Source organism: Zootermopsis nevadensis, unplaced genomic scaffold (genome assembly GCF_977971745.1).
Source record: "Zootermopsis nevadensis isolate Lab colony 2312 unplaced genomic scaffold, Znev_1.0 Znev_ptg000021l, whole genome shotgun sequence".
Taxonomy (NCBI): Eukaryota; Metazoa; Arthropoda; class Insecta; order Blattodea; family Termopsidae; genus Zootermopsis; species Zootermopsis nevadensis.
The window spans coordinates 13,575,243-13,595,709 of NW_028259153.1; the positions used below are offsets into that span (position 1 = coordinate 13,575,243).

The 20,467-nt window shown below is 35.9% G+C and overlaps 2 protein-coding genes and 1 long non-coding RNA gene across 5 annotated transcripts; 2 read left to right on the plus strand and 1 right to left on the minus strand.

Moving 5' to 3' along the window:
- Positions 1–52: 52 nt before the first annotated feature.
- LOC110831638 (uncharacterized) lies at positions 53–4,962 on the plus strand. 3 transcript variants are annotated; one of them, XR_002543651.2, is made up of 4 exons: positions 53–292; positions 694–1,029; positions 2,888–3,084; positions 3,225–4,962. It is a non-coding gene; the product is annotated as an uncharacterized LOC110831638 (long non-coding RNA). The 3 variants fall into 3 exon arrangements; XR_002543650.2 differs by having other exon boundaries at positions 2,888–3,070; XR_015536186.1 differs by lacking the exon at positions 3,225–4,962 and having other exon boundaries at positions 2,888–3,218.
- A 2,880-nt stretch (positions 4,963–7,842) lies between these two features.
- On the minus strand, positions 7,843–17,778 carry MYPT-75D (Myosin phosphatase targeting subunit 75D). The gene is made up of 10 exons (XM_022067845.2): positions 17,331–17,778; positions 16,799–17,039; positions 16,216–16,286; positions 15,024–15,169; positions 14,069–14,297; positions 13,122–13,247; positions 12,116–12,191; positions 11,825–12,033; positions 9,817–10,039; positions 7,843–9,614 (listed from the first exon to the last, which is right to left on the minus strand). The coding sequence occupies exons 2-10, from the start codon at positions 17,019–17,021 to the stop codon at positions 9,355–9,357; spliced, it is 1,563 nt and encodes a 520-aa protein (XP_021923537.1). The 5' UTR covers positions 17,022–17,039; positions 17,331–17,778; the 3' UTR covers positions 7,843–9,354.
- A 34-nt stretch (positions 17,779–17,812) lies between these two features.
- On the plus strand, positions 17,813–19,834 carry LOC110831636 (transmembrane protein 42). Its single transcript, XM_022067863.2, has 3 exons — positions 17,813–18,064; positions 18,851–18,997; positions 19,700–19,834. The coding sequence occupies exons 1-3, from the start codon at positions 17,954–17,956 to the stop codon at positions 19,817–19,819; spliced, it is 378 nt and encodes a 125-aa protein (XP_021923555.1). The 5' UTR covers positions 17,813–17,953; the 3' UTR covers positions 19,820–19,834.
- Positions 19,835–20,467: the final 633 nt, after the last annotated feature.

Sequence of the window (20,467 nt, forward strand, 5' to 3'; positions counted from 1 at the left end):
TGATATTATCTGTGGATTATACTATATGCCCCAGACCTAATGACATGTGAGTATAGTCGAAGCGTCATCAAGTTGTTTAACTACACATTATTGTCTGGGTTCTTACTCTGTGTGGATTTGTGGGTAGATACTAACATCTCAGAGAAATATACTGTATCCAATTTCAGCCGGCCAATGCAAATTGGTACAATTCGAATGATGGCAGTAATAGGCGTAATGCGAGCTTCGATCAGTAAATCGTAAAAAAAATACGTTTCGTACCGGCTATTGTTAATAATATTTATTAACAAAGGTAACTGTATCAACAAACATAAGGAATACTGGTTAGGAAGTTACGTATAACTGTACATAACCTCCCCGTGAAAACCAATTAATCCAGATGTAAACATACTGTATAATGTGAAGCTTTCACGGTGGCTATCATTATCTTTGGGCTATCAACCGTGTCAGATGATTAAAACTTGCCTCAGGACTACTCATGAGTAACCCTAAGAATGAAGACAGAGGTGGTCCTCGAAACCGCGGCATATTTTAATCATCTGCTATGGCTTATAGCCCGAGAAGATTTTATTAGTAAACGTACTGCATTATAGCTACAGTGAGGAAATATCAGTGTTTCTTCAATGATAACTAATAAATTGTAGACGTACTTTCAAATATTTCTAAAATTTTCAAAATGCTTTCTCTTTTCAGGAAACCATTTTAGTTCTTCTGGATTTGCCCATTTTAGCATAAAAAATCATGCCATATGTGGTAGTGAGAGGCAGCCTTGGTATGGCAAATACAAAAGTGTATGGCTTGTCATTGCACGAAGCAGAGAAAATTAGTGCAAAACTTCGGCCAGGCCCCAAAAATACTGAGAAGGATGAATTGACGTTCTACAATTCAGCAGCCTATGTTATGAATCAGTTGGAGTACTTTTTTGGCTATCGAGTAATTACATGTGCAAGCCAAGGGAATTCAGGACAACCTATATGGACTATGACAAGAACCTATTGACACTTTGTGTTGTGATATTGTGATTGACATGTAAGACTTTTTGTAATTCATTTGCTTGTGTAGTCTAACTTGTGCTTTGTGTTTATAATGAATTGACAATGATGATACTTGCATGTTAAACAAGTAGAAATATTGAATTGGTGTTTGGCTGTAATGTGCGAGTCTTGACCAGTTCAAACAAAGTTCTTGTTGGTCTATTTATTAGTCTTCACCTAAGAAAGGTGGGTTATACTGTGATGGACATATAGTTACCCTGTCTTCATTTGTTCTAGTCACTTAATAGGCAGCAAAGGTGAACTGTTATACTCAGATGCTTTGATTTATTTACTTAGAGAGATTATGCATATAGAATTTTGTAATTTCTAATTGGTTATGTAGAGTATGTTGAAATTGAGGAAAGGCCATAGCCAGGGTGAAATCACATTATTTTATAAGTTATGTGTTGATTGATTGGAAATTTTGTTCAGATAAAGTGAACGAACACATAATTTTAAAGCGGAATTGTGATGAGACATGAAGTACAATAAAATTATATGATGAGCATAATTTTTATTGTTGTCAAAATACATATTATTAACGTTATCAGACCAAGGATGACATGAATAAGTGCATTAGAAATGCATGCAAAATGTTGGGAAGAAAACTTGAAAGGAAGAGACCATTTTAGAGTTCTACGTGGGATGGAAAGACAGTATTAAAATGGATATTACAAAATAGTGTTAGGATATGGACTGGATTCATATGGCTTAGAACAGGTATCAGTAGCAGGCTCTTGAACATGGTAGTGAACATTCAGGCTCCATAAAAGGCAGGAAATTTGTTAATCAGCTGAGCAACCATCACCTTATAGACTCTACTTCTTGGAATTTATATTATGGAAGATTAAAGCATAGATAAAATAAGTATGTCAAGGATGGGATTTAGACATTTTGTGTTAAGAATGTTTAACTATCAAATTGTAATACTGGAGTCTGTTTTAATTAAAATTATGTTTGATTTATACTTAACAATTGTATAAATAAAATGTCTAGTTAGTTCCAATACAACTGAATTGCTTTATTAGATGTTTATAAACAAGAACTGGTAGTTTTGCCAAACCTTTATATTCATTCTATTGAAAGTGAAGATAAGGGCATAGTGTATTACATTTATGACATTAATTAATATTATAATGCAATTATAGATTCTAATATTTTTAGACCTGAGTATGGTATTGATCTTAGAAACTCAATACATGATCCAGTTTGTCAAGGTGACTTAACTTTTCTAAATGTTTAAGGTATACACGCAGCATAATGAGGCTATAGGCTCGAAATTCCAGATATCAACTCACAGGCTATCAAATTATAAAGGAAAGTTTACTGAAATGTCATGGCAATTCATTAATTATACTAAATTAGGCCTACTATTAGAAACACATACAGTATTCTTTAGCAAAATCAGTGATATATTTAGCAGTGGTTTTTCTTGAGAATTTTTTTAACTTAGGTTTAATTTGTATTTAAATTTAAAGTTTGTTGTGATTCACATGTAACCCATTAAATGCTCAACAGTAAGATGTTTCCCAGTTCTTTGGTATTCTTAATTATATTTACAATTGCTCACAGCACAGTAGTTAAATACTCACAGCATTAACAAAGCATGTTGTTTTTTGGAACCGCGCAATCACAAAAGAAGTTTTTAGTTCTATAGATCAACATCTCTAGTGGCGTTTCTTTACATAATACTCGATGCTGCACCTACCAAGAGAATCCACCCTCTGTAAAATCACTGCCAGTATTTTTAGAATTTGTGATATTTTTCTCAGTAACTTATGACAGTGAGAAACTCTTCCATTTAATTTGTTTTGTGTACCAAAATCATGTTATGTCTTTCTATAACTTTTCAGATTGATTCCATCAGTACTTTTGTGATAAAGTGTTCCACAGACAAAAATATTATGGTTGCATAACCCATAGCAGCATTTTATCCAAGAAAAAATAATTTCTGAAGGTGGATGACAAATATATGAAAGCACAGATCTGTGTAACTTGTGCTGAACACAGTGTTTGGTCAGGTTGAAATAAAAGAGGTATCAGTTATAAGGTATTCTTGTATATTATATCATTACATCATGTAATACTTCACAGTTACAATACCAGAATTAAATGCATATTTTTTTAAGAAAACATTCTTAATGGTATGTATGGACATTCTTAATAAACAATTTATGTTCAAAATTGTAGTTGGTCATGGACAAACAACAGGAAAATGAACATGCTTCATCAGCATGATACTGACAATGCTCTCCCCAGCATGCAATTCAGTTTGAAGGACTGATCACTACAGATGATACACCCATGCATTTGATGATTACCAGGCATGTACTTCATCATACTGGAAGTTAAATAAAGGTTAAGATACAGGATACAGTATTTGTGGGAGGGAGGTTAACCCTCTGTAACTGAACCTGAAGGTTCAAACATGTTAAAATCAAACAATCCTAAGCCTGTTCCACCCTCTTCCTTAACCACGTATATTTCGCTAAGAACCATTTCCATATTATCACCCCTAAGTGCAACATACAGTTTCCCCCAATAATGTGACACACCCCACTTTGTCAAACTTTATTTAAAATGCTATGATTGTTCAGAGCAGTGGTATGTCAAATTACTGCCTCAGAGCTCTTCAGATTTCATGGCATTGGTGGTATTCAGACCTTGCCTTTAACAAATCCCCAAAAGGAGAGTCCATTGGAGGGAAATCCAGAGATCTAAGTGGCCATGGAATGTGTCACCACATCCAGTCCATTGTTATGAAAATGTTTGAGGAACTGTAGTGGCAACCACACCCATATATTCAAGAGGCTGTTAGAGACAATCTGAAAATTGGAAATTAAAAAAAAAGTTTTACAAAAAACATTACTGCCCATTTCAGCATATGGAAAAGAAATGACATGGTGTAAAAGATATGCAGATAAACTACAAGCACAGATGAAGTATCTACAAAGTATTTAGGAATTAACAAGGTTTACAATCCAAAATCAGGACACTAAGCAAGTTTTGAAAGTAGAAACACCACATGAAAAGTCAATGAAATTATGAACATTCATACAAAGATATGTGCATTAGACAAGATTATTAAGAGCATAAAAAAAATAAAAAAACACTGAGAAGACCAAGGACAAGTTGCAGAAACAAAGCGAGGGAAAACATACAAAAGACAGTAGGATGAACAATGGTGATAAGTTCACTGCAAAACAAGCTCTTCTATATGAGATTCAGTAACATACAAATGAGAATCAGAATTGAGAAACTGATAGGCCAAACATGGCAATAAAGGCTATACATTTAACTTTACTTTAATAACATAGTTGGCAGAACAGCTTACCATGTAGTCTAATAATTTATGAAACATTGTACTATTTATGAAAGAGCATGGTTGAAAACAAAAGGTGCATAACAGATTACTAATGATGGCTACATTAACATACGGAAAATAGCATACAATGAGCAGGACATTGATTCACTGACCCCAATACAGATGCTCCCAATAACTTAATGTCTTTATTTCCACATACATACATACACATATGAACGAACACATTCACATACACCCACTGGAGACTTGCACTAAGGGTTAATATTGAATCTGTAATAACCTGTCATTTTTCTCCAGTCTATCTTCAGTTACATAGAACTATTCAGTCTATGAAAATATATTAATTCACTTATCAAGCATCTCTGGGGAGAACACTAGACATCCCAAATATGACCATATACATTTACAGAAATTTGTTGGAAGACATTCGAACAATAACATGATCTCCAACTATTTACACTCAATCAAAATCCAGTACAACCAATGCACTATAAAAAAAAAGCAAAAACAGTAAAAATATATAATACAGAGTAATCACTAATAAACCAACAAGAATGGACAAAAGTGTCCAAAACTGTAACATACATTTGAGTGGAATGTTATTATGAGCTGCCAACCTTCACAACCATGAAATACATTGGTAATACTGATCTTGGTACAGCGAAACCTTTTCTTATTGACATTGGTTCTACCTCCCCTGCTAATTCAGGCTATCCCATTTAGTTTATAGTACAATATTTGAAATTCAAAAAATTCACCAAGTTAAAAAAATGCTTCTAGTAAACAAAGTAAGAAAGTGAAACAATTATTTGTCATGCCCTGACAAATACCAGTATTATGAGATTTATCAGCTGAAAAATCACCACTGTCTTCTAGATCATCCTGCTAATTTAGCCACAGAATTCAATAAAATGTTTGCAGTAGGAACCAACCTCATTACTTAAATGAAACCTGACTATTTCTCAATGAAGTTTACATAGCATGTTTAACAAGATAAAGAAAATACTTTTAATCCTTTCCATGCTATGAATGAGCTCTCTTAGAAGAACAGCTATACCTGCTCTGAATATTTATAATGTTGACCCAAGTGGAAATTATGTACAATCATGGAAACATACAAACATTAATGAATTTACATAAAAGTAAACTCAGAATGGAAAGGGTTAAAAACAAAATACATGTGTGTGTATCATATTTATCATACATGAAAAGCAGCAAGAAAGTTAAATTATAATGAGACAGCAAACTGTCACCCAATAATCACACAGATTTATGACTGAAGTACTAGATGTTGAAAAACACTGCAAATGTAATAACAAAGCCAGAACAAGCTCGTCAACTTGACCAAGGTCTCGCCATACCAGTTGTCTTATGATACAATGAGCAGTAATCCTGCTGCCCACAGAAGCTGATTATCCACACCAATAAAAGCAAATGCCACAACCTTACAATATATAATACAATGGCAATCCTACAGGCACTTGTATATGTTATGATATGGTTTGTAGGCCACACAATGAAGCTCCTGGTTTGGCACATGGTGATAGTTCCAGAACCAACCAAACAGTGATGTGACCTTGAAATAGTACAGTAGTCATTCTCAGATTTCATCACCGGCACTGAACAATTTTTTTAAATTTAAAATCAGAATCTGTTTTTGCCCCAATAAATCAGTGAAAGCACTATGAGAGTTTGAAAAGACACCCTTATTTCCAAGCGTTGGTTCCCAGTGGTGCACATATGGGACAAGAAAATCAAATTTAGGCTCATACTGATGTTAAGATATTATTAACCCCTTGCACTGGAAAACCAAGTCAGTATGATAACATAAAATGGTCATTCTGCATAGCATGACCACTCTTCAACTAACCTAGGTCAATTACTTTAGGATGTCACAAAAAGGTGGCATGACCTTGAATTTTAAAGTCACCCACTTATGAATTACATTCATTGTTCCACATTCAGAAATTTTTAAGAAAATTATTATTAATCTCCACTTACAGCACAGTTCACTGCAAATATAAATGATCTCACCATGCACAGCAGTGTCTCATTTGAATGCCAACACAAGGGGTTAATTGTACAGCTCATTATAAGTTTTTAATTTCTCATACACAATACAGACAATGTATTGCAAAAAACAAAATTTTGGATTTCAACAGAATGAAGGTTTTTACATTTTGCATACACATTTACTATTTTAATTTACTACACCTATGACTCAGTATGAGAGTCAAGTGAGGCTCATTACATATTGAATTCAATGCATGTCTTGCACCTGAAGAACATTATATTCAGTTCTCAATATCATGTCCAAATCAAGTAATTATACTTTTTATATCTTCTGGTATATCTATAAAGTATGTTCAGTCATTTGAGACTTCGGGTCTTCAGTTCAGTTCTACAATCAGTCAGTGCAAAAAACTGAGGACTATTTCTCGCAAAGCTCTTAACATATGAAAACAGTCACATTGGAGCCTGAGTAAAAATAATTTCCCATCCTTTGTCTGCATGTACATGCACTTAAAGAAAAGATGAGCATCTTCCAGTGCCCCATGGTCAAGTACTATTAAATATGAGGTAACTTTTTGTCAGTCACTTTATTTCAAAGCGATTGCTAACTACTTTGAAACAATGTTGATATTTGATACAACATGTATGACTGAACTCTGTAGTTTTTCACAAGACCACACATCACTGCTTGTGCATTCAATGTACCTATGCTTACAGCTTGTCATCTACGATAAGTCTCATTCTAATACTTCACATATGTCTTTCAAAAATATAAATTGGAAGTTTAAAGTTTATATCTCTGAGTTTTAGGAAAGACTGTTAAACAAATGTTAGGCCAACAATCTAAGTTCCATGATGTTCAATCTTTGGCTTTCATTGGTGTAATATTATTTGTATTACTAGTATTATAATAGTTACTTTTAATGATAGATAATTACCAAAAGATGCATATGAATTAAAAGCATTACATTTTAAGTATGGTTTAAAAATACATTTTCAGATAGGGTCAAGCAATGGTACTACATACTTCACAAAAATATGTATCTCCTTCCACAAGTGGTTGCATGTTACCCAGCTTTTATGTGATGTACTACCATTTTACATACTATAATTCTGTATTTGACTGAATACAAAGTACAAATTCTTCTCAAAGTAGATACCAAAAAACTAGGTTATATTTGCACATATTCAAATCAATCAAGTATTTAACCCCTCAGCACCATCTGATTGGCTTAGCAGTTCAAGCCTGTGCATCACATAGCCATCCAATATACTCAGACATCCATGATATTGCTAAATTTGGACTTTACTTTGCAAAGTTAATTGCTAGGTATGCCTCAACATTCCATTATACTTTTCATAATTGCCAATTATGGTATGAATAATGAAATATTCAATTGTTCTTTTATTATAGTTTTCTATCCCATCATTAAGCATTCTACACAACTAATTTGTTCTTTCTTACATAGAGTTTTGCACTTGAATGAAAAAAGGTAATATATTTTAGAACTGTGATTGATCCCTCTCACATTTGTATACTGTTATGCGTACAAAGTGTGGGGAATTTGTAACACTATGTCAAGAGGTTTAATTTTGTGCTGCCAACACAGAAATATTTATAAGTGCCTGACAACAACTGTTACAACATTACGCTCTTGACCTGACACTGTTTACTCATTCCAAGAAAGATCACAATTTTATCATTAATGATATTAAGACAGTAATAAAGTATGCATTATTTCCAGATTTGAGGGCTGTGTGTGACAGTCACTATATTAAGAAATCAGTTGTCTGTGCTAACAAACAACATTTCAAGTTGATTTAAAGCTGAAAAACTAATAACAAAATGATAGCACATCATTTTCATTAAGGAAATGCTTACTCTAACACACACCATTACATGTAGGATTTCAGGTTTTCACAGCGGTTAGTCTGAAGATTGCTGTCTTCTGGGTTATTGCGCCATGTAGTCTGGTAGATTTCCACCGTTTCACATTCATCGCCCTGATGACGGAGGCAGTATGACCTCTGAAACGTTGGTGGAAACCCACCATATTACATGGCACAATAACCAAGAAGATAGCAATCTTCACACACCATTACAGTCTGGCAAATAGGAGGCTCTGCTTCACCAACCAAATTCTCAAGCCTTTAACTGACAAAGTGACACAAATGTTTGTGTTAATTCAGTACAAGATAGCCTGCAGTCTTTTCTAATCTCATAAAGTTACAAAGTAATGTGGAACACTACATGTGTGAGAGCCTGAAGACTAAATGGCAAGATTTTCAGTTTCAGTTTTGCATAAGAAATGGAGAACAGAGCATCATTATCAAAAGGATCATCATAAGTTTTGTGCAGAAATGATATATCTTCACTTTCATAAATTTGTGGGAAATGAAAAGCTGAATAATTGCACACTGGCATTTAATAAGGTTAGAAGTGAATGTACTGACACATACCACCTTGCAGGATTTCAGGCCTGTAATAATTACAGCTTCAATATAAAATATTCTTCTTTACATTTAAGTGGTATAAGTAATGAAACATGACCATATCAGGCCTGCTTTGTCTGTATTTAGTGTTAGTGTTAGTTGTATTCTGACTTGTGCAGACTTACTTTAGAAACAATATTCCTTAATTTCTCTTTCCGTAACCATTATGTGTCTTATCCACTACCAATCACTGTGCCAACAAGAACTACTATCTGTTGTGAAGATACAGCAAGGGCAATCAACAAATAATGAATTTAATGGCTTTCAGGCCTTCACAGCTAAAAATATCTTCCATAATTAATAACCACAGGTCCCTCCCACTGTATAGAAAGACAGAATGCTGGAATGTATCAGACACCAATGCAAAACGTTCCTCTGGAGAAGTAAGTAAATATGGAATGTGAAATAAATAACATGCATTGGATTTAAACAATAAAGATTCACAGTACCAATTTGTACTAGCTCATCTACTCAAAAGTTAAGTACAACTCAGGAAATGCTGCAGCAGCGTTTGGGTCTGGGGTCACCCACAACATCATCTGTGTCTCCAGTAAAGCGCTGCACAGAAGGCATCGGACTGCTTGCGACTGAAGACACAGGTGATAGACCTGTTACCATTCCATCCGGACTGCTGTTACGGATCTGAGATCGCTGCTTCTTGAGGTCTGCCAGTGTGCCTGCATTTATTGTTACAGACACATGAATGTTGATGTTACCATTACCTCCAGTTACATAACTTGTAGGCAAACCTGCAATGGAGAAATTACATGAAGTATAACAAATCAACTCAAAAACATGAACAATCCATTGTCCTAATAAAATGCAGTAACATATTAAAATACATGAAGGGAGGATTTTGTAACAACTTGCCATATAGATGGGGATTTCTATATATGAGGCAAAGGTTCCTTTAAACTGTTGTCACAGAAATTCAGCATGTGTCTACAATACCTAAAGCAGCAGCTTTGGAGTCATTATGGAATTCTTCATCCAGATCATTGTCTTGTCCCTCAGGGGCCCGTCTTTCTGTCGACACCACCAGGTCAGTCCCTACCACTTCACCATTTACTGCATCCTTCGGGTTAGAGATAGGATCTGCAGAAGAAATGTTCTCCTGGGTCGCTGGCTCCACTCTGGAGTTACCACTCCCACCAGCACCAGGAGCAACAAATACCTGTGCAAGCATAATCTTTTTCTTAGTTTTCTTAACTTACAGGTTATATAGCATCAAATGGGAGGATAACGATATTGACAAATTCAGAGGATGTGAACGGAAGTGGCTGTCTCCTAGTTTAAGATACTATCCTAGCATTTACCTAAATGGAATGAGGACAGTTATTTGAAGAGAACTACAGAACATCAAATGAGACAGCATATGATCATGGAAGATAAGTAGGTAAGGAATAAGAAGGTGGTGGAAAAAATTGAAGGTACACTCTCAATAATCACACAGACTGAGGAAAACCACAAAAAGAGATGTGCCAGGCAGTGGATCTTTGGAACAAGATTCAAACATGTCTTATAAATATAAAGCAAAAATGTTTCCCACTAAACCCCATCTAGTAAGATACAACTGTACTTCATACACATGACTGTGAGAATATTTACTATGGCTAGTGTTGTAGTAAGCTGACTGGATCACTTCTGGGACCTTGATATCCTCCATTGTCAATACAAAGTCCAATAGTAAAGAACAGTGTCACAAAGACCCTCTCTGCAACAACCCATGTCAATTCCTGGGACAATGACAAGATTTATCAGCTCCATTCCAAACCATAGAGTACTGAAGCTTTGAAAAATAATTTAAGCTCTTCCTAAAAAAGCATTATCATCATAATAATCAAAAACCAGAATCTAATGCAAAGTTCATCACAGAAAAATAAGAAACAGTTAATGATTAATTAAAAATGTAAAATGGCTGCAGCCTTGAATGTACTACCCTAGCATTCATCCAGGCCAGAAACTCCAGGAGAGCACATCCACAGTTAAAAGTTGGAAATGAGACTTTTACAACAAAAAGTAGGCTTCTCCACATCATGGACATATATAAAAAGCTACATCATCTTTGCTGCAAGTTTTCACCCATTTTATTATCTAATACTATTTGATACATGCAAAAGAAACTGTGCAGCAAGTATAATCTCTGCATTTTATTAATAAGACTTCTCAGTAAATACTGCCTTCCAAATCTGTGTTTTCTCTGGCACATTAATTGATATATTTTATAATAAGAACCAATCCTTATCCCCACACTGTAATGAAAAACCACACATAAATTAAATTCTGATTTAGATCATCCATTGGGACTTCCACAAAAATGATTTGTCCCTTGGCACTGTCATGTATGGAGGGTCGAAGACAAGAATATAACTAAAACAACAGTTCCTTCTACCTGTTGACAATACGTACAGTTAAATATTGATCCTTTTAATTACATAAATAGTCAGTATTATTATTTATTTAGTGTTCTGTCTGACGACAGGTCCATATGAACAGGATCCTTCCATCCTTTTCTCGGACTGGGACCTGTTCATATACGTTCTTGGCAGATGATCCAGAAGTGGTTTGCCATTGCCTTCTTCTGTGTAATTGTTGGGATGACACGGAGAAACCGGGGAAGCCCCCAGAGAAAAACTCTGTGTTGCCTAGACCATGGCCTTGCCCAACACAAGTTATAAATTCGGGCACCGCCGGGAATTGAACCCGAGACCCCAGGATTACAAAAAATAAATCAGAACTAGTGCAATTCTGAGGGATAACAAAATATAAAGTGACCTATGAAGCCCGAAACTTAAAAATAAAACCTGAAATACAACACAGTAACTTTATCACAAATGGACCAAACAATTTTGATTTGTGATTTTATACTCTGAAGATAGAAACAGCCAAGATTTTCATAAAACTACAATGTACAATATAATGTAACTACCTATATATATATATCAACATGGCTACTCACTTCTTGCGCTAGCCGCCGTGCTTCCTCCACTGCATCTTTCTTCGTGATAATTGTCTTGTCCCGTATAGACGTTCTTCGCACAGACTGTGTGCGTGTGTTGGACTGTGACCGGTTCACACCACGTTTCTTTGTTTCCTGCAGTCTCTTTGTCTCTTGTTCACTTCGTAATTGGAGGATACGTTCCCGCAGTTCTGAGTCCTCACATATATCTACATAATAATCACAGTAAAGGGTTAAAAATGTAAGATAAAGAACTACTTCCTAAATCGAACTGGGGCATGAATAACTCACCAGCAGGTGTCTCTTCATGTTTTGTCTTGGCATTCAAGTCTGCACCATGATGTACTAGCAACTCGAGAACTTCTAACTGAAACACAATTACAGCTGCTTCAGCCTTATGCAACAGGATAGACAAATCACAAACCTATAACTGAACTTAAAGATTAATTGCCTAACTACAATAATTTACTAATCAGTCTTCCATTTACTGCACCATGGTAAAGTGATTCTATACCCAGAAGAATCTAGATGAATATGGACTGGCATGAAAAACAAAAGCCCAATTAAAAAATTTAATTAATATCAATCACAATTTAAGATTTTTATAAACATTAATCCAGAAAGCTTCATTAGGGCATTCCATTTGACTGAGACTATCCCTAGGATGTCTTATGCACTGTAGCCTGACACTTCCATCAAATGCACCTATTAAAATTGCTCAAAAGTGATGTAAAACTCTGTGCTTACTGGCCATGTATCACACAATCACTACACACAACTTCAGAAAAGCAGCACTCATAAGTGAAGTTTACGTCATATATTTTCGTACACAAATTGCACCTCAATAATGATTTCAGAGTTGCAAAATGATTTAATTTTGACTTTTTCTGGGTGATAAAATAAAGCATGTGATTTAGCTTATTACTTATCAAGAGTACAGTGTTAAAAAAACCCACAAATACATAGAACTGAATAATGAGCATCGCACACAAATAATTTGGATGAGAAGACCATACAGAGTTTAATATAATTTATTTCTTTATGTGTTTGAAACTCCATGGCAAACAGTCTTCAATGAGCAACCAACACTTATTCAAGCATTCAAAATATTCTCTAGTGTTAGTGTTAGTCCTAGGAATATCACTACCACAAAAGTCCACTACTGGACCATATAAATCAGTTCAATCCAATGTACAACACAACTAATTTCTATAAGATTCATTTTAATATTATTGTCCCTCAAACCATTTGTCTTTCATTAATGTGTGCTATTTGTCCTGTCTGCAAGAACACTTACATGTCCCCAGCAAGCTGCAGCATGCACTGGTTGCCAGTCATCATTGTCTTTCACGTTGGTCGCAACGTTGTGATCTAGAAGGAACTCCACAACCCTCAAATAGCCATTTGCTGCTGCAATGTGAAGCTGTGTCACAAAGACAAACACATTCATAAAATCATTATAATTATAACACTGTACTTACAATTAAGTTCTGTCAATAAAACTTAGTGTAATCTTAATTGAAGCACAAATACATAATGGGGAAAGTCTAATAAAAGAACACCTCTTTTGTAAAATAAGACTTGCATTAGAGCTCCAGAAACACAGCTTATATCACTTAACCAATTAACAAAATTCATTCACCTAAATATGTACTTACCAACTAAACTAACTAGACGGCTTAGGGAACCCGGTCCCTGTCCTTGGCTAGTAAAACTACATTGGCATGTACTTACCAACACTCTCCAATAACTCACTTATGGCAAGTGTCTTTCTGGAGCCTTAATGGGTGTAATAAAAATTTAAAAGAATGGCATGAAACTGCTGTAATAAAGTTCAATTTTTGTTGTAAACACATACAGAACCTCTTGCACAAACATGTTTCAATAATTTTTTTCTGTTACAACATTTTTAACCACATGGGCAAAACTTAAACCAAACAGTAGATGAAAGTTTAAGCTATCCAGTAAATCATCAACTGAATAATAACTTGTAAATTTTACAAACATAAATAGCTTCCTTGGCTATTATTGTCATTAAAAAACACTACTCCCTGAGCAATAGGTTAAAGTTAGGTTATTTAACAATCTTTGACCTGCAAAGGTTATAATGCTAAATATGATGGAAAAGTAATTTACAACAACCTGCATGATCATAACTGATTATGTTCAGTGAAACTGAGCCTTCATTAAAGGATTCAGAAACACCAAACAAACATTTATTCACAGAATCATAATGCCACTTACTGGTGTAGCTCCCTGATGATCATATGCTTCTATATCCCTACCCTCTGCTGCCATCTGGTGAAGGTCTCTCAACATCTGCAGCTCTGTTGAAGCCCGTGTCTCATCTATCAGCTCTTGAGTAACTCCACGACGAGCCATTTCACCTTCAATATAGTCCAGTGCTGCCTCGTCTTCACAGATATCATATGGCATGTTCCCATCTGCATTCACAGCCAGCAGGTTGGAACCTCTGCAACTCCGTCAATACTAATTTGACCCTCTGATAAATAAGTGTGTAAATGTTTGTTTGTGTCTTGATTTGTTTAATAACACTTTCTGAATTCTAAACTTCACAGGTAATATATCTTCAAACATTAAGCTGAACACAAGTGATGAATTCAGTACAAAATAAAAGCAGTTGTGGCCTACTGTAAGAAATCACCTCAGCATTTGTCTGGAGTGAATAAATACAAAACCCCAGTCATAACAATGTATCTGATCCAAAATTGCAACCTGTGACCACCAAAATATGAACAACTGTTACAACCACACCATGAGATTCAGTTACATGCAAAACTGAATTAGAATGAATAGAGTATAGATGTAAATGTAAGTTTTATAATTTTGCTTCTGTTAAAGTCCATATACACTGCCTTACATTTGCTCAATTTTAGGACATCTGTCGAGTACTTCAGATTATACATGAACATATGTATTTGTAGCTATGGTGACATAAAGGAACCTTACAACTACATATGTTGAGAAAACAATTTGAAATTATGCAACCAAGTATGTTTTAAACCTAATATAATTACATTCACTACAATTGTAAATCATAAGATGGCAAGAAATCTTATGCATTATAGGGATAATGATAAAGTGTATGTATGTCCCACAGCCTATCACAAACATATGGGATAATAATACAAACAGTACATTCTTCAAACAGCAAGTTCTGCCAAGAAACACTTCTTACCGACTGATGAGGTACCGAACAAGGTGCAGATGGCCACATGTAGCAGCTGCATGAAGAGGAGTCCATTTTTCACTGTCTTCTGCATTTACATTTGCACCATATTCAATTAGAAGCTTCATCATTTCTTCATTGTCATCAATACAGCACTGACAACAAAAGAACAGCTAATTACAGACAACATTAAAAAGTAAGGGCAATATTGGAATACTTTTACTGTATGACTGGCCACACTGCTGAAGCATCATCAAGCTGAAGTGCAAAGTCAGGCAGGCAATGATGTGCAGCGAATGTCGTACTGTTGTAGTCCACATATGCAAAGTGAGCATGGGAGCTTGGAATTCCTAAAAGCACAGTCCATAAGGCTCTGATAAAATGGCTTACGAAGCCATATAGGATTCAGATGTTATACCCTCTGGCAGAAGGTAGCAAATGAAGAAAATACAACTTTTTTAACAATGTTAAACCACTTGGATGAAGATAAAAGACTTCCTTGGAAAATATGTCTTTAGTGATGAAGCAACATTTCACATAAATGGGATAGTAAACAGACATAGCGTATCGATATGGGGATGCGAATCACATTCAGTCATAGCAACACATCATTACAAGTCTGAAAATGAATGTCTCTTGTGCACTGAGTCTTCAAGAGATTTATGGACCATTTTTCTACGACAAGAAAGCAGTGACTGGGATCTTGCAAGTACACATACTAAAGCTGTTCCTTATATCTCAGCTGCAGCAGGACACCACAATAGCATCCTGTTCTAACAGAAAAGCACTCAACTGCATAATCACTACAGGATCACATCTTTCCTTGATGCCACAATCCCAAACAAGTGGGTTTGCCAAAGAAGACCTATCAGGTGGCCATGACGTTCATCCAAACTCACACTCCTTGATTTTCATTTCTAAGGCTACATTTATGTTCGTCCTCAGCCACAATCCTTAAAAGAACTGTGAGACAGAATCTGTGATGTGGTTATGATGAAGATATGCTGTGTATAATATGGGACATGTTCCACGTCACCTGTGAAAGCCACATCAAGTTTAAAAATGTACTTCAATTTGTGGTCACTCTGTATTATATTCAGATAAATACAGTATATAAGACATATATGAATTCTTCTCACCCTCATGGACCAGCAATACATAAACTCAAGAAATCTCACTATGAAACCAACCTCATACATACCTGATGTAGAGCAGTTAAACCATCTTCATTAGTAGAATCAGGACTAACACCCTTCACTAATAACCGCCTCACTGCAAAGCAAAATTAATATTATACAAATGATAAACAGTTATTTATGCCTCTTTTGCTCACATTATACTTCAAGGCACAGAAGTTCTGCAGGTAAATTCCTTTAATTATAGATATCATTATTACTGTTAACAAGAAGTTTAAAGAAAATCTAAAGAGAAATGTGGAAGGGATAGAAAAAATATGAGAGATACAAAATCAATCATTTCCCACTGAATTTCCTTTCACATTAGTATAGTAAGGCTGTGTTAAACTAATAATGGTAAGATAACCCTAATTCAGTAACAGGTTAAGGGACTTAGGTTAGAACAGTTATGTTAGAGTTTGTAATTGCAAATAAAAGCGAAATTCAAAATTAACTGCAAGTCAACATCACACAATAATGCTGGTCCCAGAACTAAAATTCATTAAGTATACTGCCTAAATATATCAAAATGTATGCTCCAAAAGTAACTGAGACTTATCATCACAGAACACAAATTAAGTGGCACAACATGACTGTAATTGAACTTACCTTCATCAATGTCATTCCTAGCAGCAGCTTCCAAAAGCATAACACTGTCACTGAAGTATATGTGTTTGTTCGACTTGGGAACTTTACTTCCTGACCATTTTTTCTCTCGTTGTGTCCAAGCTTTGAGTTGCTGCAAGCGTCGACGGCGTGCCAGGTGAAGACGTTCCTGGGTGCTCAAGTGCTCCACATGAGCCATTTCGGCCACAAGATCCGCATGCTCCATTTTTGTCAGGCTTTGGTACTGAAATTTCAACTTGTTACAGGGCCACTATTTATCTAAAAGACTACGGTTACACAGTGCTTAAGCACGATACATCTACTTTGCCAAATGTCACTTCTCTTCAAATCTTGTAAATCATGACACCACACTAGCTTGTTATCTTATCAAAACTAAAACTGGAAATCCTGTCATTCTCACAATTAAACCGAATTTATCCAATGACACGTACGTAACGTGATAAAAGTGTTATCATTTAATATCCACACCCTTTTACAGTGATATAAGAACCATGGTTGCAATCTGTTTACCTACCTCCTGAGGAACCTTGGACGAGATCAGGAATAAGAGGCATTTATCTCCATTTCCTTGTTTTTAAGTTGACTTGAGTTCGGACACACAGGACAGAACACATCTTTTCACTCCACACATATCCACACAACACAAGACTGCTATATCGGAAAAATCCAGTTTTAGTAGTCCAACATCAATGATTTTTACACGGAAATAATCCATAAACGTACCACCGGTTGCCATGTCCAAGGTTTTCAAATTATTATTATTATGAAAAACTGATCCTAACATATTCACTAAAACTATTTTCCAAACACAAAACTCTTATAAAATGTTCATGTAAGACAGGTAATAAATTTTACATAACAAAACCGTTACTATAAAGGATTTGCCTTGTACTGTGTCACAATCTCAATAAATTAAAAACAGGTCACCGAGTTCCAAATCTTTCCCCGCAAGTGTGTCATTACTTGCTTAGCAATATTACCGCTTGACGGCAGGAAAATCAGTAGAGATCGGTGATCTGTGAGAGTAAGGTATTTAACGTGGTATGTTCTAGTGGCGTATTTTGCAAACAAGAATAACATGTTATAGTATTTGAACCAACTAGTGATCGAAAACAACAATACATTTTGGATATTGGAATGCCAGTAAATCCTCGGGGAAGAGTTAATCATGCTGTCACTGCAGGACTGTGTGCTGCTGCATCAAGTTTGTTTGGGAAGTTGTCCAGAATACAGGATTATTCAACATGTGTCAGTACCATTGTATAACCGCAATGAATTCTTACTGAGCTTGGAAATAGATTTCTTTGTTCCATTCTCAATATACTACTGAAGGAATGATTACCGACTTCCCAGCGAATAGGTTTGTGTGTATCTCAGCCCTTGGTTGTAGACATCACATTATGTGCAGTTGCTGCATCAGTAAGCGTTATGAATTTGTTTGTTCGTAGGCGTACGTGTTCCACATACATACAGAGCAGCAAATAATGTGCTTTCAGCAATTGTGAGGAGGGCTGGAAAAATTCGGTATATATACGTGTATTTTACTATTAAAATTCACAAATTCAAGAAGGGATTTTGCTGTTGGAATCACCAACCTTATTCGTCTGTCGGTGCAGATATTTTGCGACAAAAACATGACTACTTACGCCTCGGCCCCTATTGACTATTGACAGATTTACATAAAACGACATGTGTTCAGTTTAATTATAAACTTCAAATACTGGTCAGCCAGTATGTGCCTCGGGAAAATTCCAAAAGGCGCTCTTTGTTCCTGCGCTATTTTCCAGTACTGAATACAGTTCGACTACGTCGTTAACTACACATAGGCAATGTAAAATTGTTCGGGGAAGAACAATGACTTAGATGTTGGCAGAGAAAGGACAACAGATATTATATGAACATGCCACCCAAGCGTGGTTCATTTCAGTACTCACATTTACTACTGCAATAGTGCAAAGGCTAAAGTAAGCCTTGCTGAGCTAGATTAGAATTAGATTTTTGCTTCGATTTCATATGTGTTTACTCTTGTTATAGGTGGGATTGGCAATAAATACATCGCTAATTGTGCTCATGGTGGTCTGCAACGCGGGGGTGTGGACATGTTTTGTTAAGGCACTACAACAATCACCCTCGTCCTTACCGCCCACCGTCACCAGCACTGCAGTGAACTATGTCAGCTCGGTACGTTACATTATACGAGGGTTACTTCAGAAGTCTTGGCAACAATTTTTTTTTTTTTTTTTGGGGGGGGGCAAATACGTTATATTGAAGAAAGTTCAAAATATACATATGAACGGGCACGATATACTCCTCCGATTGGCGTAGTCAGATCAGGTAGGTGTGAATGGGTGGAGGTATAGTAGGCAAGAAAAAAGGCACATTACGGAATGACCGTTTTTTCATTCATTAATCCTCGAAAAATTCGATTGTGATTAAAAAAAATCATTGTGAGTTAAATTAGAATTCTTGCATTAAGACTAGCAACCTTAAAAGTAGTCGCCGAGTGTATCAAGTACTCGCTGCCAACGACGAGGAAGACAGTTCGGCGCGAGATGGCAAGATCTGGAGACGGTGAAGTTGATGGTATTCCGTCAGCATCCATCAACCAATAAAGCAGCAGAACATTATCAGCAACCTGACAGCAACAAAAATTTCATGGAGCTGACCGGAAAAATCCAGATATAAGCGACGACAAAATGTAAATAATTCTGTGCCTGATGATTATACAAAAAATTATACTGCAACCCTACAACAGGTATCCATTATCATTGAGGCCTCACTACAATCTTAAAGTCTCCTGTAATAAGTCTGAAAAGGGTCACCGTTTTCATTATTTCGTGTCATATTCTTGTCTGCAGTATATTAAATATAACAATGTTGCAGGCACTGCTGGGCCGTCTTGTATTCGGAGAAGCGACCACTTTGTTGTGGTGGGGCGGTGCTACACTGGTGATGCTGGGTCTGATGCTGATCTGTAAGCCACATAAACAACATGAACAATAAACTCATCGCAAAATAGTAATTTGTTTTCTTTTGTGATCCTATAACCCACCTTCTTCTGTGTTCATTAATTCGGTCTGTTGTCCTATTCGGGCCGAATTAATTTTGAGACGAAGAAATAATAATAAGAGAGGGGATGAACAATAGGTTTAAACATTTACAACGCAACATAAAAACATGCCCAAACACCCGTATCTAGAACATGTGATACATAAGTCGATTAAAATATTTGAATCGATTTTCAGATACTCTCAATATTTAATTAAAATCAAACCATCTTCCTGAGCTATTATGTGGTTTCCAAAAGGCTACAGCAAATTCCTGGACAGGTTCATCGCAAGAGACAGGATCACACAACGCAGAAGAATGCGGACATGAAATGGTTTATCGGTAGGAATTAGAAACCACTATCCTAGTATTGTAGCGGTTGAGGACCTTGCGTCCTGGACAGCGACTACTGTGGGCGGCTCAAACCTGCCGTTAGATTTCTAAATTCAGTTTTAGTTCTACCGCTGATGATCATTTGGTATCAAGAAATCTCATTTCCGAATTAACCGGGGTTCTCAGATCTCTCGGGCTTGACATCTTGAATTCAATCAAGGTCCCCATGTAATTAACGAATTAGTCCGCTCAGCAATCATACGTAGTGTG

What these genes read in the sequence shown, in the direction of transcription:
- MYPT-75D (XM_022067845.2), bottom strand. Translation starts at nt 17,021, where the DNA reads ATGGAGCATGCGGATCTTGTGGCCGAAATGGCTCATGTGGAGCACTTG. An exon ending in GTTTAACTGCTCTACATCAG is followed by an intron (nt 15,170 to 16,215) that starts GTATGTATGAGG and finishes TTTTGTTGTCAG; the next exon opens with TGCTGTATTGATGACAATGA. An exon ending in CTCCAAAGCTGCTGCTTTAG is followed by an intron (nt 9,615 to 9,816) that starts GTATTGTAGACA and finishes TCTCCATTGCAG; the next exon opens with GTTTGCCTACAAGTTATGTA.
- LOC110831636 (XM_022067863.2), top strand. Translation starts at nt 17,954, where the DNA reads ATGCCAGTAAATCCTCGGGGAAGAGTTAATCATGCTGTCACTGCAGGA. An exon ending in TACAGGATTATTCAACATGT is followed by an intron (nt 18,065 to 18,850) that starts GTCAGTACCATT and finishes CTCTTGTTATAG; the next exon opens with GTGGGATTGGCAATAAATAC. An exon ending in CAGTGAACTATGTCAGCTCG is followed by an intron (nt 18,998 to 19,699) that starts GTACGTTACATT and finishes ACAATGTTGCAG; the next exon opens with GCACTGCTGGGCCGTCTTGT.